Source organism: Condylura cristata, unplaced genomic scaffold, assembly GCF_000260355.1.
Source record: "Condylura cristata isolate star-nosed mole 26May11 unplaced genomic scaffold, ConCri1.0 scaffold00011, whole genome shotgun sequence".
NCBI classification, from domain to species: Eukaryota; Metazoa; Chordata; class Mammalia; order Eulipotyphla; family Talpidae; genus Condylura; species Condylura cristata.
The window spans coordinates 21,430,977-21,448,523 of record NW_004567112.1 but is presented as its reverse complement, the minus strand read 5'-3'; the positions used below and the strand labels follow the sequence as shown (position 1 = coordinate 21,448,523).

The following is a 17,547-nucleotide window of genomic DNA, read 5'->3' as shown; positions in this document are numbered from 1 at the left end:
TAGGCTCATTTCTTGTACTTAATTTATTTTTTAAAAGATTTATTTTATTTATTTATGAATACAAGAGCTGGGGGATAGGCCAGAGGTGCAGGGGATGAGAGGATTCACCAGAGGCAGAGTGGGGAGAAGAGGAGGTGGATCTATTGAAATCCAGTGCTGAGGGGAGGAACAGGGAGACATGAGCTGTCTGCTGCATCATGTGGGTCACCTCCCTGGCCAGGGATCAAACTGTGATGCAGTGGCTGCTAATAGTTCACAGTGCTGAGACTTTACCCACTGTGCCACCAGAGAGGCCCTCTACTTCTTTTATTAACTAAATATTTTACAAAGAAAAACTTCCCCTCATCAATTCTTTAGTTTTCTGTTAGATAGCTGGAAAAGTAATAGCAAAATAAATGTTTCTTTCTCTTGACTAGTTTCAAAATAATAGGCTGATTCACTGGTATCCTTCAAAAGATGACAAATAACTTGCTTTTTAAGTTCAAATTCATTACAAGCTCATGAATTGAAATATGTATAAGGAGTTCGAGTTCAATGATGTTTCAATTTGTTGTCTATTCTATCATTGGCCAATGAGATCATAGGAGTCTTTAATCTACCTCTGACCTCACTCCTTGGTGACTGAAAGCTTCTTACTTTATTTTTCATTGCTTTTTTCTTCATTTTATTGAGATACAATTGACATATCACTTTGTATTATGTGGAAACATGATGATTCCACATTTGTATATATTGCAAAATGATCACCAAAATAAGTGTGGTTATCAACCATCACTTCACAGTTTTACACATTTTTTTTCCCCTTGGGGTGAGAACTTTTAAGTTCCATTCCCTTAGCATCTTTCAGTATGTCACAGAGTGTTGTTAACTACAGTCCCTGTGCTGTGCGTTACTCATTGGCACTCAACTCATGTTGTAACTGAAATTTAGTATTTCCGTCCTTACTTTCTGTGGACTGAGCTGACCTCCACCAACCTTCAGAGTAGCACCTCAGACAGGGGAAAGCGAGACGCTGCACTCCCTTGGCTGTATAGTATATACACGGGCCTGTACAAGGGCATATTACGTACATGGAGATACCGTGGTTTCTCCTTTTCAGGTCTCATAGCAACATTTTATGAGAGGTCAGTGACTGAATCAAGGAGGGAGGGGGGTTGGTTCCCTCAGGTCAGTGGGCTGAGATAATCCGTGATCCAGTGGGAACCAATGGGAGGAACAAGACCATAGCTTCTGCCTGGGAATTCAGCTAACAGTTGGTCCTTCAAACAACTCAAATGGGTGGCTAGACAGCAGTGACTCCTCGGTGACTCCTTACCTCTCACTCCCCCTTGCCCACTCCCCCTGCTCCTTGCCTCCCTGGGGGCACCTAGAACTGAAAAGTAAGGGGCAAGGGAGAGTAACCTGTCCACCCTACTCTAGCGGAACGTGAATGGCTAGTCCCTATCCTGGGATTGGATGTATCCAGTCATCACCAGGAGTCTTGAGCCTGAAGAGAGCTCTGCGCTACCCTGTCCCAGCACACCTGTGGTACCTACAACTCATAGTACATACATCATGCACACACACACACACACACACAGAAGGAAATCCAAATGTAGAGCCAACATGTGCTTACTATGACAACCCTATCCTTGCCATTACATCTCTAAATCCCAGACCTATTATCCTCTCTAGCCAGACCTAAAATAATAAAGGAAAAAAAAGAACAAAACATGATGATAATAATACCTAATGTTTTTTAGCACTTGCTATTCCAGGACTGTGGTAAGTGCTTTACATAAGTTATTTTATTGAATCTAATCCAATGATACTGGGTTCATTAGTGTGTTTTTAACTCCTTATGAGAAAAGTTCCAAACTCAAAATAGCTCAAACAGGAAGCCCTTATCTAGAAAGTGGCGAAGGAGCAGCCAGGGTTGCTGGAGTCCCTAATTTCAGCCATTCACACTTGCTGTGGTTTGCTTGTCTGGACTTCAATTTTTCTTTTGGCCTGTGCTAGTTCCCACCATTGGAAGAGGCTGTTAGCTCTATTTTTTGTCCTTGGGCTTTATGAGCTGCCTGGTGTCTATATAACACATCATCCTTTCTTCTTAACCAAAGGTAAGGTGGTGTGTGTTACCTGTAACTTAAAGAGTCTTAACTAAGACTGCTTCTTTAATGATGGGCAGGTTTAGAAAGGCCTGGTGAAAGGTATCTCCCTTATTGCACAGCAGGAAAAGGAAGTGTGTATGATGATATAGCTGAGACATCAGCTTTGGCTAATGAATCCTCCCCCATGGAGAGGAGATGGCTTCTGGATTCTGGACACATAAACCACTGTGGCAGAAACTTCAAATCTGCTTAAGACATCATCCTAGTCTGTCTGCAAGAGTTGTGCTGCTTTACTTTACTCTAACTAGGAATGTGTGTATCCATCCTCAAACAATATCTCACAATGGAGTGAGTAGAAACAGAGGAGATTCCTGTGTTTGCACATTTTCACCTACTCCTAAGGTTCCCAACTTGCAGATGAGCCTGAAGTTTACACCAGAGGCTAAACAAGATAGCTGTTTGGACATCACATCCACTTTGCCAGTTTCCGTTCCCTTGAATTATTTACCATCTCATTGTCTGCACTGAAACAGAATCTGGAAACACAGAGTCAGGGATGGAGCCCTATTTGCAAGGCAGAGAAGGTCAGGGGAGTACCTGGAGCAGAAGCACTTCCTGGCTCTCTTGTTTTGGCAGGGCCATAAGCACAGCAGGGTAAAACCAGAGAGGCACTGAGGAGAGAGCCACAGTCTGGTGCTCCCCAAGACCTTACTGCAACAGACTCTCCTGAGGTTACTACCCCTGAACACAGAAACCCAGCACAGAGAACTTACCCCTCAACTGCCTGTCAGGTGGCGGCCCCTGAGCCTTGATTTGTTCATCTGCAAAAGACAGATGGCAAAGGGGGGGGGGGGGGGATGGAAAAATAAGCCTCTCTTTAGATTGAAAAAATTGTCACAAATTTTTGCCCTCACACCAATAATTCCCCACAGAGAGAAACTTTAGTAGCTATGAAAATAAGAAAAATACTCTAAAAATAATTCAAGTATTAATGTAGCAAATTTGGATAACTTAAAAAGTATAAGAACAAGTAAAGCTTCCTACGAAGCTTGCTTGCTAGACTCACTCATAATATTTTGATATATTTTCTTTCGGCCTTTTTTCTAGCCAAATAGATATAACAGGGAAGTATTCATTATACTGTAATATGGCCTAGTTTTTTTTCTGTTTGGTATTTTGAAGTGGGTCACTCCTCCTCGTTAATAGACGGTTCTTAAAAACAAGAAATATAATGACTAATTGTTTTCATATACTTCATCATGGAGACACACAATTATAAAACTCTTGATTGGGATTCAATAGATTCAGTTTGAATTCACATTAAAATCTAATTGAGGTAGATAATTACTCTCGTCATTAACTCTGTATGATATTAAGCTTTGGTATTTGTAACCATTGCTTTATTATCCAGTACACGACCAATTCCTATGATGTTATTTGTATTCTGTCGGTTTGGGTGGTATAGTCTACACAGTATATTAAGTTGTGAACTCTAAATTCATATTGATATTTTTGAATTTCCTTTATATTTCTGTCCACTTTCCTCTTTTAATTTTGAGGCTATTTTATTATGTGACTACAAATTTAAAATGTCAAAAAAATCTAATCAAGACAACATGAGGACAATGATACAGAGCCACAGGCTAAACAGAGAGAAGCAGGAAGAGACCTGGAAGCAGTTCCATCCCCAGGACAATTTCAGGCTGCACGGTAACCCCAGGGGCACTGTGGAACAGGGCCAGGAAATGAGAGAAAGGAAGCAATAAAGGGAAGGGGTGTCTGTGAGCATGCAGGTGACGGTGCCTAGAAAACGCCTGACTCTGGTCCCTGAGAGTGTAAAAGCTGCGACTGTGCAAGTCCACATGCTGTCATGGCCTTAAACGTCAGTCATCTTCTCTTCTAGTCTTTGCTCCTAGACATAGTTCTTTTTTCCCCTTTACATTTATGGAACTTAGAGTATGAACATTTGTTACTTTTCTTTTTTTCCCATTTATACAAACTCGGGCTTCAGGATTGACTTATATGAGCTTAAGCTAGAGGAAGAGGAACTGTGTATCAACAGAAAAAGACACTATCCCTTTACTAGTAAGGGTTCTATTGACATCACCACTTTCAACTCAAATCAACATGACTTTGAAATTTGTAAGGAAAATGGTCTGCTTCTTACAAAGGCTTTTTAGTTGAAGGTGGTAGATGCCTACATAATGGGCAAAAGACCTAAGGCCTCCTCTTCATGGACAACTAGGAGGAGGCAAAGAGGTAAGTAAAGGCATTCCCAGAAAGTCGGAGAAACAGCCACACCTGCTTGTTGGATCAAATGTCTAGAGACCTTCTAAATAATTCAGGAACACTTGGCTCCCTCCAGGGGCAGGTGTTGAGGACAGTTTCCAGACAAGCTTCTCCTCTTGCAAAACTGGAGCAGACCGAGGATCTTATTACTTGAAAAGGGGTCTGGCTAGTAGCTATGGCAACCTCCTTCTTCAGTCTTACAACTTGACTTGGCCTAAGGTACAAGAGGCTTCTGGGAAAACTCTACTGCTAGAGCCTGCCATGGTGGTTAAGAAATTTGAAGTCTGCTTGTCTGGGTTCTGATCCAGGTTCTACCCCTTCCTAACTTTGCGACCTTGGGCAATTTACTCATCCTCTTTGATGCTCAGTCTTGTACCTGTAAAATGGACTAATCATGTCCCCACTCAGATTTTTGTGGCATCAGATGTAAGGTTTGTACTCTAGTGCCTGGCACATATTAGACATCTCCTACACATCCCCACATTGCTGCCCAGAAGAGGTATTTCGACTTTAAATAAAAGAGCAATGTCCAGAACTAAGAGGAAGCTATTCCTTAGAACAAAATCGATAGTAACAGCTAACAGTTACTTAATTTTTATCATAGGCTGGACATTGTGCTGAGTGCTTGATATAAAATCTTACAAACCCATTTATGGAGAGAAAAGAGAGAAGTTCTGAGAAGTCACTTTCCCCAGGTCAAAAATCTACTAGGTGGTAGAATCAATGTCCCAATGTCCAAACTGTTTCACCTCTTATTAAAAAAAAAAAAAAAAGGCTGGGTTCCTAACTGGCTTGATAAGTGGGTCTCTGGAAGTCACTTCACTGGGCAGCACCCTGTCTCTAGGGTAATCAACCTTGGGTGGCAGTGTGGAGTTGGGGACTTAATGAGGGCAGTTTGCCTGAGGTCTGTGGGACTAGACTGCCCTCTGGCGTCAGAGGAAGCTGGGGCGACAGGAATCAAGATGGCCTTGCTTTCCTTCTGAGGTGCTAGTACTTTCCTTCCAGACTAGAGTAGATCTTGTGTTTGCCTTTCGATCAAAGGGTTTCTCCTAGGAATGTTTGATAAAGGCTGGGAGTTAGGGGGAAGCAACCATCACAGACACTGTTTTAAACCAGTGGCTGGGGTGCATCTGCATATAGTAGGTGCTCACTGAATACTGACTAGTTTTAAATCTAATTCTTGCTAAAGAGTCTGAGAGGGCACTCTATCAGAAAGAGCAGTTAGAAAGTTAATTTGTTTTTGCCAGAAGCACTAGCAGAAAAGACTGTAACTTCCACTCTAAGAGACTCCATGGACAAGTTCACGACTGAGAATAAGGACACTCCTCAGTTGTTTAGAAATGTGTTGGGTCCACCAAGACATGGTCATTTTAGGCTGCCATCCTTACATCAACAGCCCAATGGTCCACAGACCTCAGCGATGGCCTCCCCACCTCCGTCACTCTCCCCAAGGGGTTCATCTCCTTAGGTAGTCACCAAACTGCTGTGTGCATTGCTCCGAGCCAAGCTGCTGGGGACAACAATGAGCTCATCAGGTGGGTCCCTACTGCTAGTTGTTGCTGACGCTGGTAGAGCTGCTTCCCTGTGCGAAATGTCCAATCCATTACTTGAGTCTCTTCATTTAGTTCTTTACTTTTTCTAAATAAGGAAATGAGGTTCATTTAGCACTACAAGTTAACTATTAAGTTCACACAATTTACAGATGGCAATGCAGATCGGTGTGACTCCTAAGTGCATGTTCTTTCCACTATGTGACTCTGGCCAAGCCTTTGGAATCATAGAACTCCTGTTCTAAAATGCAGGAAATGCCAAGAGAACTACCCTTAGAGAGCCATCCATTAGAAACAGGTGATGTCTCTCACACTGTGGTTTAGCTTAATTTCCTATAGATCCTCTTTAGGTTTGCGCTCTCTGCTTAGGGCAAATCTACAACTTTTCCTTCCTCTCCAAAAATGCCCAAGAATTTCACCTTTTCTCCAACTCTTATGGAACAACTCAAACTCCCCCCGCCCCCACCAACCCACCCCAGGGCAAATCTACTTTTCCTTCCTCTCCAAAAATGGCCAGGAATTTCACCTTTTCTCCAACTCTTACAGAACAATTCAAACTCCCCCCCCCAACCCTCCCCAAACTACTACAAAATCTGAACTATAAAAACCACAAATGAGCTAAAGGTAATAAAGGAGATTTCCAAGAAAACCCTCAGGGTTAGTAATCATGGCAAACGGTGCCAGGTGCCAGGTACTTACTAAGTATCCTCCTTTCTTTCTTAAAAAGAATCCTGATTTTTGTTTGACAGGAATGTGTCCAGCTATAAAACTGTTTTCCCAGCCTCCTTCACAGCTAGAGTACATGTGGTGACATGAGACACTTTCTAACCACCACTGTGATAGAGAATGAATCCCACGCCCAGTTCAACGAATCAGGATACTTTTCTTCCCTTAGCAATAAGCACCTGCTTCTTGAAGTGACAATGTGCCCAGATTTTAAAACAGAATAGCCACAAATCTCAGATTCTTTCATGTACAATGGAAGACACCGGTTCATCCTGGTGTGCTCTGCCCACAGGACCTTGCTTTGTGCTGCCTGGCTTGGTCCTGGAGGTTGGGCACCACTGTGACAAGGATGAGGACTTCATCCTCAGTTGGAGGAGCAGAAACCAAAGGAGCCTGAGTGCCTGATAACTTCAAGGGCCACCCTCCCAGTCCCGGGATGCTTTACCTCCAGACTTCACATGAGAAAAATCAAATTCCTCTCATGTTCAAGCCCTAGCTGCTTGGGCTTTCAACTCCACTCGACTTCTACATTGTCTGCAACATTTGATTTGCAGGCCAGTTTAGTAAGAGTGGAGTTTAGGACTTTTGTTTGATGGTGTTAGGAGGACACATGACTTTTTGATCTTGTTCCAGCAAACAACCCATAATGTGGGCAGGTTGCTGCTGGCAGGGAGCTGGAACTGAGGTTGTCAAAGTGGCTCCTGGATTGGTGATGGTGGCAATAGCAGCTGGAGCCGCAGTTATTAAAAATGCAAATTTTCTGTTACAGTCCCAGATCTACTGAATCAGCAATGTTTTAATAACCCTACAGGTCTGAGATCCTAAAATTTGAGAATTACTGATGTCCAGAGAGACACCAAGAAGTCAAGCCAGGGCCTGATCAGACCAGGTCTCCACAATACTTCTGACTCCCTGGTAACATGAACAATCTCCTTTCTTCCGGTTAAAACTACTAAGCTGGGGTTTCTGTGACTTGTCCCTGAAAACACAACCACAGTTGCTGCCTCATGGACCCTCTCCATATAGGACACAAAATACTGCCCAGAAACACTTTGTTCTACATCTACATGAGCGATATAATACGGAAATCAGTAACATCTGCCCTGACTGAAAGAGACTTGATGAACAGATTTAATGCCCTAGCCAGCCGTCATTTCCAGATGATGCATCTAGATTTGCAAAAACTTTGTTTGCTTGGAGGTTTAAATATGAATTTCCAACTCAGAAGAGCACACACCACATGCATTTTATTGTACCGCTGTGCCCACATGGATCTGGGTCGGTCTTCTGCGCTGCTCCCACCCGAAACAGCAGGCGTGCTCCTCTGCAACCAGCCCAGGGTCAGCTCTTTTCTTAGGCAAATGATATTCACCTGGATTCACCTATTTCTGAGACTCCACTAGGGTCTCTACTGTGCATGCGCTTCTCTGCAGCCGCCACCCACATACTCCAGGTGCTCAGCTGTTTCTCAGACTTGTTCTCTACTCCTCCCTGCTCACAAGCTAAACAGGGCTTTTGGGAACCAGATGAAGCCGGGATGGGAAAAATCTGGCTCCTGTAAAGAAGAAACTTCTGGTTTCTTGTACAGAACTCAGCACATGTCAGAGCACCTGATAAACCACAACAATGGGCCATGTCCTTCCTGACAGCTTGTTATGTGCCAGTGCTGTAGCAAGAATTTGTTACCACCTCTGATGTAGGAGATGCTAGTATTTCTACAAAGAAACTGAGCTTACGGAACTTAAGTCACCTACCCAAAGTCTTTCACTTAATATGTGACAGCAGAGATTTGAACCCACATGTCTTCTGAGATGAAAGGGATAGAAACCAAATTCAAAATATCTTCAGCAATAAAAAGGAAATTATTGAATTTAGTCCAGGGGACTTCAGGCACAGTCGGGAACCAGGTGGGCCAAGTAGATGCACTCCGGCTGCCTTTCCTCTGTGCTGGATACCCCTCACATGGCTCTCCTATATGGCAGGTAGGAGCATGCTAATCGGATTTGGACCCCCTTGAGACTTAAAGAGTTCATGACCCCTGGGGAAGAGTTTGATTCTATTCCACCAGCGCGTAGTTTGCTTAACTTTAACTTGTACGCTCAGCCCTGAAGCACTCACTGAAAGTGGAGGAACAGAGAATTCTGATTTACTAGGTCTGGGACAAGTGACAAGTGAACCATGGAAGTGAGGTGGGGGGAGATCAGTTTCCTTCTCTGAACCCCCAAGATTGAGCAGGATTATTAGAAATTGGGAAGAGATGGTTGATTAAGGATCAGGGTGTTAGCTTATTATAATGCAGCCTTTAGTTGTCTACCTTTCCAACTGACTAATCTTGTAAGTGCCCTTAATGTACATCTATAATGTATCATAGAGGTAATTTTGGCTTCAAGTAGTAAAAACCTTAAGCCCCAGTAAACTTGGCTTGATGAGTATGTGTTGTCTTATAGATGCCAGTGTTTGCCTTACCTGTGGGGAAGATGGGAACCTCAGGGTTGGTTGGTGCTAGATCCATGTTGTCAGAAGTTAGTGGCCAGGAGAATTTAGGCCACAAAGCCCCCTTCCCTCAGCTTGGACAAACTAGTAAATACTGGAGCTGCCTTGGGTGGTGCACTTGTGAGTTGGTGGCTGCTTCTCACACTCTGGTGGGAATCTCTTCACTTTGAGTAGAATAAAGGAGAATAATGATGGCCTGCAGTCTCTGCAAAAATGGACTAAGGCTAAGATTGCCTCATAGGGGAAATGCCTTGCTGAATAACTAAGCTTTAACCATCCCTCCCCCACATCCAAGGAAGGGCAGCTCTACTCGTCCAGGTTATTCCCAGACACATCTGTTTGGGTGTAATACCGTCCTGCTTACCCAGTGAACTTTTGCCCCAGCCTGGCTACTCAGGCTTGAGTTTCATCCCCACCTCAGAGCTTTTGCTTACACCGTCCTGCCCCATGACTTTGCCGTCTTTGGTCCTGTTAACTTGTCTTTCAGGACTCTGAGGCAGGTTAGCTCCTCAGCAGAGTCTTCCCCAATAGTCCTGCCTTCCTAGGTCTTTTCTATTTTAAATGCCAGGAGCACTTGCTGTCTGCTTAGATGCTGAATGTGGCATTATCCATATAGTTTCAAGCAGGACTTTATTTCCTTTCTAGGTAAGGTATGTCAGAGTTCCCTATGCAGAGGGCATAGCAGGCTGGGTAACTTCCCAGACCATGTAAGTGGGTCTGGATGGGAGTTTGGAGCCTGCTTGGGATCATGTTCCACACCGACACTGTCATTTTGTGCTCATAAAATATCCTCAGAGGGTAAGAGAGCACGCGAGGGACTGCTTATTTTTCTGGGAGGGTCCTCAGGAGACAAGAAATCTCTCAGCTGCAGACTTTCAGGAGCTAGACAGAGGGAGCGTGGGGTGGGCCATGAAACAGGTGATCCTGAAGCAATGGGGACCAGGGAGGCTCATGGAAGTTAACTCAGGGTGTCAGCAGGGAATACGGCCATGTGAGTGGGCACCAGGGTGACAGCGGGGGCACCTGCTCCCACGGCACAGACTCTGGCTTCAGGTCCTCAGCACGCTTTAGCTCTTAAGCCCCTGGGGCTTCCCTCCTGACTTCCTCTCCTCTCTCCCAGTACGAGCCCCTCCCCCAACACTATGTAGGCCAACTACCTTCCCTCCCAATTCCCACAGAAGGGATGGAGGGGGCTGCCGGTGGGGGAGAGGAGCATGAAGGGCCAGAGGGAAAAGGAAAGAGAGGGTGGCAACCAACCAATAAGGGAGACAACTACAGCCATGCAAACTGGCTTTTCATAAGAACTTTACTTTTCAAAAATTGGGGAAGAATCCACAGTATTAAAATAATCCTCTAATTTTTGTTTTTGGAGGGAAGGATAGGATGACAAAATAATTCATATAAAAATTTCAAGCATAATTGCAGTAAATGCCTCATCTGGAGCCTCGTACCTCCCACCTGCAGCTCCAGGTTCCAGTCCATCACAGCAGGGAAGAAGCTCCTAGGTCTGGAGTGGCTGTAGGCATCTGGAATGCTTCTATGTTTGCTCCACCAATAAAGACAAAAAGTGGATCTTCCCAGTGGAAATGATCCAGTCCATGTTGTGAATGTTTCTGATGAGAAAGCTAAAAAGAGCTGCCCTAAAATTCCAAATTTCTCCTTTTTGAAGCTGACTGTGAGAGTGAAAGAAATAAAATGTGGAAAGATGTATCAGGTCTGAGCAGCTCTGGGGCCCACCATATGCTGAGGGAGACTCCACCTCACTGAGGAGATAAAAAGGTAAAGAGCGTCCATGATTTCCCACGGCCTTTCACATGGGAAACAGTACCTTTTTGTTTCTATGACCAGGGGGCACTGGACTGTACGAACATGCCCTACCTGTAGCAGTGAAGCAAAGTTTCTATCCTTAGCAAATACTTTCTAACTTAAAAATGAAAAAGAAAAGAGAAGAGGGCAAGCTAGAACACGTACATGAACCAACACTGATGTGGCCAAACTGAGCCCAGAAGCATCTAGGAGCCCTTTCCAACAACAGGCCCTTCCAGGAGTGAAGACAAGAGCTGGCTTATCCCCTGAGATTCTCAGACAATTTAAACTGTGAAGACCTCGGAACATTCCTAGGTTTCCTCACTTTCTTCTGATTGCTTTCAGTTGGTGTTTCTCTGAGGAACTGGGAGGTTCTCGTGAAGATATTTTAAGTTTCCATGTTCTGAGAAATCTGAGACCACGTGGTCCTGCCCTCGCAGCAGCCATTTGGTAGTAAGAAGTCCCTCGAGTCCTACTGGCCCCCGGGCATGGATTCTCGATGTGCTGATGCCCACTTCAGCTCCTGCAAAAAGCACGGATGAGGATGAGGCTTTCCGCAGCCTCTGCTTTCACACGCCCACCAGGCACATGTCTCTTCCTTCTCCTCACCAGAGACCCTCCCTCCTGGCCCATGCCTGGCCTTCCTCCCACACCAAACACAATGTTTGGGCCTCTCTTTTGTACTTTATCCCCAATGCATGTGACACTACTTAAGAGTGCTGTGTCTGGTATCTGATTAGTGTCTGGCATGGGTACTTAATTAGACATGTGGTGCACCACTATAGAGGTTTTATGTCCCCAAATAGTTTTTAAAACCTAAAAGGGAAAAGGCCTTTTCTTAGCGCCAGCTAGCATTTGGCACACAGATACTCAGAGGGTCACTGTTCATCTCCCTCTCCTCTTGCTCCAGGCTGGATGTGGGGACAGGGCACTTCGGGGCTCAGTGTTCCGCACTGAACAGAGTGCAGGCAGTGCTCTCCTGTTCATCACAGTTTTACTGAGCATGGACTGCGGGTGTTGTGCTGGGCCCTGGGCATACAGAGGTGAGTAAGGAACACGGCTCTGCCTTCACAGAGCGTCTATTTCTGCAGGCAAGGTGGCTCAAGGACTGTCTCAGTTGTGCCTTTCTCATACCAGACAGGACATCCAAGGAGAGCTGTGCGCTAAAACCTGAGCGATGAGAAAGAGCCAACCAGAGAGGGTCAGGTAGAGAGGGACAGTGAGAAGAGCCAGGTAGAGACCAGAGGGAGGTATGTGAGGTGTGTTGGGGGGCGGTTGGCAAGGAGACTGAGGCCACCAGACTCAGATTCTGGTTTAACTGTGTAGAGGTCGCAGGCTCTAGGTACATCATCTAACTTTCTCATTAGTTTTTTTTTTTTTTTTTCATTTGGAAAGTAAGAAAAATAACAGAATCCATTTTGGAAAGTAAGAAAAATAACAGAATCCATTTTGGAAAGTAAGAAAAATAACAGAATCCATTTTGTAAACGTGGTGAGGTAATGCATGTGGTACACTTAGCTCAGTGCTGGGGATGCACTAAATGCTCAATAAATATCATCTGTCGCTGCCACTTAATGCATTTCACAGGGACGTATCTGAGCCAGAGGTTCAGCCTTGCTCTTAGCAGGTGCTGGAAAGACAATGAGTGGTCGCCTGCTTTTCCCCGTGGTGGTTTTTCTTTTGAAAGTGGGGCACCTCAGCTCTTAAAAGTTGCTTTCTTGCTCAAGAACTTTAATACAGAGATTGGTGCAGAAATGTGATAATTAAGCCCAAACCCAACATAACAGAGACAGGAAACTAAAAAAGTTTAATGGCTAAGAATAACTGAGTAAAATTCTCCCTGGTAACCTTTGACAACTCAGTGAGAACTACTTCCCCAGGCAGATCATCCATTCAAAAGTTAAGTGAGATTAAAATGTTTTAAGTGGTTGAAATAATTCTCAGATGTGTCATGAATTTTTTTTTTGAAGCTTGTGATGGAATCTCTGAAAACCAGACACTGTATAAGTCCCTTACATGAGGGGGATGGAGATGTTATTAATGCTGGAAGAGAGGAGGAGGCTGCCTTTCTGAAGCTTTTAATTTCAGTTTTCTCTAGAAGTAAACCCAGCACCACTGGGCCTACATATTTGTTTTTGGTGCCAATACTCAGTCCAGCATAGGTACTGAACACCCCCCTCCGTCCATCCTCATGGGGGATTCCCAACTCTCAGGCAACCTGACTGTGTGCCTCTGAAGAAACGCTTGCAACAGCAGTGCTGGTGAACCCTGCCCGTGCCTCTGTTCCAACTGGTGCTAAAGGACACGCCTGCTCGTCCACGCTGAGGTGGGCAGGAGCCAGGCTTCAGAGGCGCATGGGTTTGGGTGTGAATGCCAGTTGCATTACTTTGGGCAAGTTATTTCTTGGGAACTGTTTTCCCATCTATGAACATGGAAAACTACCCTGTTGCGTGTGACATGCCGAAGCACAGGCCTTCTGCCAGCTCATGGCAGCTGTCTTTATTCTCTCTCACAAGCCACCTCCCCTTTTCCCTGGCACGTGACCCCAAAGGGGTCTCTTCATGTTGTGCTCTTTGGACGGGGACTCACAAGACTCCTTTCTCCCGTGAATGGAGTCCTTCTTACCCAATCCGAAGCGGTATCCATCAGAGAAGCGAGTGCTAGCGTTCCAGAACACACAGGCACTGTCCACATGCTGGAGGAAGAACTCTGCTGTTTTCTCTGCAACATAAGTAAGAGGAGAAACTGAGTTAGGAGGACCCATGAGAACATCCTGCTTCCAGTGGTTCACTGATGACTGACAGGGAGGTCCTCTTGGAGCACTCAGGTCCCCAAGGAGCCCTTACATGTTAAACATGCACACTTGTGAAAAATCTTAAAAGGAAGAAGGGCCAGCCAGCTTTGTCTGTCACTCCCGTGGGAAAGAAATTGCCTGAGAAAGACTGGATGGAATCCAGATCTGCCACTCAGATAAACCCCTGGTGCTGCTAGAGTCTATACATTTATAGGATCTGGGGCCAGCATGTCCAAGTCTTAACTCCAACTCTACACTCACTAGCTGGGTGACCTTGGGCAAGTTTCTGAACCTCTCTGTGCCTGAGTGAATGGACTGAACATTACCCATCTCTCATGGTTGTGCCGAGGATAAAATGAGCTGACACATAGCACTCATCCCAGAGTGCTCAGTAACTGGTAGCTGTTGTTTTTGGTGGTGATGTGATTCCCTGATAAACTAAGTTACTTGAGGGGATTTACTGGTTTCCTTTACCATAGGGTCTCAGTCTGTGGAGTCCGTGAATGTGTAGAGTTAAATTTTGCCCTAAACCACTTGGTTTTGTACTTGACCTGGACTTGATCTCCTCAGCTATAAAATGGCTTATCCAGCCATTTGGCTAGTATTGTATAGATTAAATTATAATACCTCTGAGAGTGAGTCATTTTTAAAGTGGAGCTAATTACCTCTTCCCTGTCTCTTCCGACGGGGCCACTGTGACAACGGTGGTCACACAGGCAGCACTCAGCAAATCAGTAAAGTCAGCCAATATGTGGCATCATCGTTAGCTTACTCAGATTATGTTTTCCTTCAGACCAAGAGGGGCTGGGAGGAGCCCCCTTGGAGGGCAAAGCAGTAAATCCCGACGCCACATGCTTGCAGCCCGACACTGACCGTTTTCTGTGACAATGACGTCCGTGTGGGAGCTGCCGTACTTATGGATGTGGTCAATGGCATCCTGGACACTGTCCACCACTTCAATGCACATTTCCAGGTCCCCGTACTCAGTTCGGAGTGACTTCACTTCGGAGGGGCTGAAGGTCAGATAGGAGGCGAACTTGGGGCCTGCGTGAATTTTCACCTGGAACAGAGGAAGTCCAGGAGTGACAAGATAAATGATGGACATGACCAAACTCGCACTCTTCTCTCAGATCAAAGAGCAAGATGTGCCTGCCCGAGTATGAGTCTGTGGCTCCTGCGGCCTGGACAATCAGACGCTCTTGCTTTCCTCCTAGAGGCAGCCTCCCAATCTGAAGGGAAACGCTGCTTTTGAAAATGCTGGCTGGCCACTTGTCAGCGATGGGCCCTCAATAAAACTGGTGGCATTTATGGGCTAAAGACATAAGCCCTTGACAGCTGGCACTTTCACAAATGGAATACTTAACTATAAAAACCCCACTCCTTACACATGGGGCCGAGGCACTGGACTCATGGAAAGAGGGAGATGATACCTGTATACCTCCACTCCCTCCACCTGGACAGTCCCAGGTATACTGCCGAGCTGTGGGCACCTGCTAGGATTCTGATGGTCAGTGTGGTGCCCACTTGTAGGCACTCACTCCATACTCAGAGGCTCATCCTGCTCTGGTTGGAGGAATGAAGGGATCCTGGAGCTGGTGACCGCGGGCACCAGTCACAGGTCTGGATCCACACTGGCCTTGTTCTCTAGGACCTCCCCAGGGCAGCATCCATGACTTGGCTTACGTCACAAGCACTGTCCTATCCTCACTGCTTCTGTGCTTTGCTCTGTGCGACCCATGCACTCCAGGACTAGGGCCCGATCGTGTTCTCCCAGGACTGCAGCCCACCCTGGCCTGGCATGGGGGTGCCTCCTGCGGTAACAGGTGCTGCACATCGTACACAATTGGAGCACTGAGCTCCAAGAGGCTCAGTCCTGAGGGGGACTGAGGAACTGGGGTGTATGAGGCAGGATGGAGGTTCTACTTCCAGCTCCAGGGGAGTTTTCCTCCTGTCCAGACCAGTCCACCATGGTGCCTGGCATGCACAGGGGCCCATCAAATAAGTCACTAATGTGAGGGCCCCAAACATGAGTGATTATATGCTTTTATTCCTAAAAGCATTTCAAGTAATCACCAAAAAATCGTTAATGATTTTAATCATTTTCATCTGTGATGTGAACTTTCATTTTTTAAACAATTCTTTTACGTTCTCATTGGGATGATGCTACATCTTTAAGCTAACCTGAGTCCCCTTTTCTATCAAAAGGATGGAAGGGGAGAGGTAAATGCTCACAGGCAGAGCAGCTAAGCTCCACAGTCTTTCTCTACTGCTGGCCAGTTTTCTGTAATTCTAAAAATGGGCATCACGACAGCAGGTATTATAGCTTAAACTACCTGACAGAAAATTAAGACAGTCTGTTTTTGCCCAGAGAACATCTCTTTTCTTGCAATTAGGAATTTAGGATGAAACTCATATGTATGTTTGAAATTTACTGGCTCTGGTTGTTTACAACCTTAATGAAATGGTAAGAAAGTAACCCAGGGAGTCAACAATTGTTGACTCTGAATAGCACTGTACTAAGTACTGTATTGGTAACTGAAGGCATTTGGGGGTTGCGATGGATGCACATGAATTTTTGGTTTGAAAACATTTCTGCAAGGCATTTTCAAATCCAATCCGATGGGAGTAAGTGTTCAGAAACATAAAATTCAAACTTTGCACCTGGATAAAGTGTTGCCAGAGCTAGTCCACCAGTGTGCTGCCATGCGGTCTGCTTATCTTGAAGCGTTACTCACCATTCTCTTTGTGTGTGCATTTCCCCCCTTGGCTAGCCTGTCAGAAGGCAGGGCATATCTTCTCAGCAGTACTTTCATACTCAAAAATACTGCTTCTTCAACGGCCTTAAATAGCATGGCAGCCGCTCTCGGCCTCATCCCTAGGCAGAGGAGTTGCCTTACCTGTTCTACTCTCAGCATATCAATGATCTGGTCAAATAATGGTGTTCTCAGTAGATCTCGGTGGATTAACAGAGTCTCTAGAGCATTACAGGCAGCTGGATATTCGCATTTAGAGTCTCTGACTGAAAGGACAAAGAACTGTGTCTATTAACATGATCAGAGACAGAAAGGATCTGACAAGCATTGTGCCCCAATTTAACACAGGGAACCCCCCTCAGCTCACCCAGTCTGGTGACTTTATCAACACTGGCCTCTGCATCCACGTACATGTGGCAGATTCCTTCACTGTGCCCCATCACTGGAATTCCCTTAGCAGCTTTCTGGATGTCTCTGACGAGCTGGGAAGAGCCACGTGGAATGATTAGATCTATCATTTTGTTTAGACGGCAAAGATCTTCTACTTCTTCTCTGGTATTCACCTGAAGTGGCAGAAAATAAAAAGATAAAGGTGAGATTTCTACATAAAATATAAAATATAAAGAGCAAAAAACTAACTGAAATAGGGCCTCCCTGCTGGTAAAAAGGGTTAAGTCTCAGCACTATGACACTATCCGCAACTACCATAGCATGAGTTCAGTTACCAGCCAGGGAGTTGACCCACATGGCGCAGCAGACCTCTCCTGTCTTGCCAGCTGCTCCTCTCAGCAGTGTATTTCAGTAGATCTGCCTGTTCTGCTCCCCACTCTGTAATTGGTGAATTCTCTCACATACCCCTGCCTGCACCTCTGGCCTACACCCCACCTCTTGTATGCATAAATAAATAAAATAAAAATAAATAAAATAAATAAAAATTAACTGAAACATATAAACATCAGTTTTTTAAAAATTATTTTTTATAACAGTTTATTTTTACTTCATTTTGTACATTTTCTTTTATTTCCATCTCAATTGTAACCTCCACG

The 17,547-nt window shown here is 45.1% G+C and overlaps 1 protein-coding gene across 2 annotated transcripts in view; it reads right to left on the bottom strand.

Moving 5' to 3' along the window:
• Positions 1-10,436: 10,436 nt before the first annotated feature.
• The window catches only part of ALDH18A1 (aldehyde dehydrogenase 18 family, member A1), a 36,814-nt gene continuing 29,703 nt past the window's right edge, over positions 10,437-17,547 (bottom strand). For both annotated transcript variants that reach the window (XM_004680592.2, XM_004680593.2), the window contains exons 13-17: positions 16,869-17,064; positions 16,646-16,767; positions 14,622-14,808; positions 13,580-13,675; positions 10,437-11,477 (exon numbers count right to left, since the gene is read on the bottom strand). In XM_004680592.2, the coding sequence (XP_004680649.1) occupies positions 11,296-11,477; positions 13,580-13,675; positions 14,622-14,808; positions 16,646-16,767; positions 16,869-17,064 (783 nt within the window). In that variant the 3' untranslated portion in view covers positions 10,437-11,295. The remainder of the gene's footprint in view (positions 11,478-13,579; positions 13,676-14,621; positions 14,809-16,645; positions 16,768-16,868; positions 17,065-17,547) is intronic.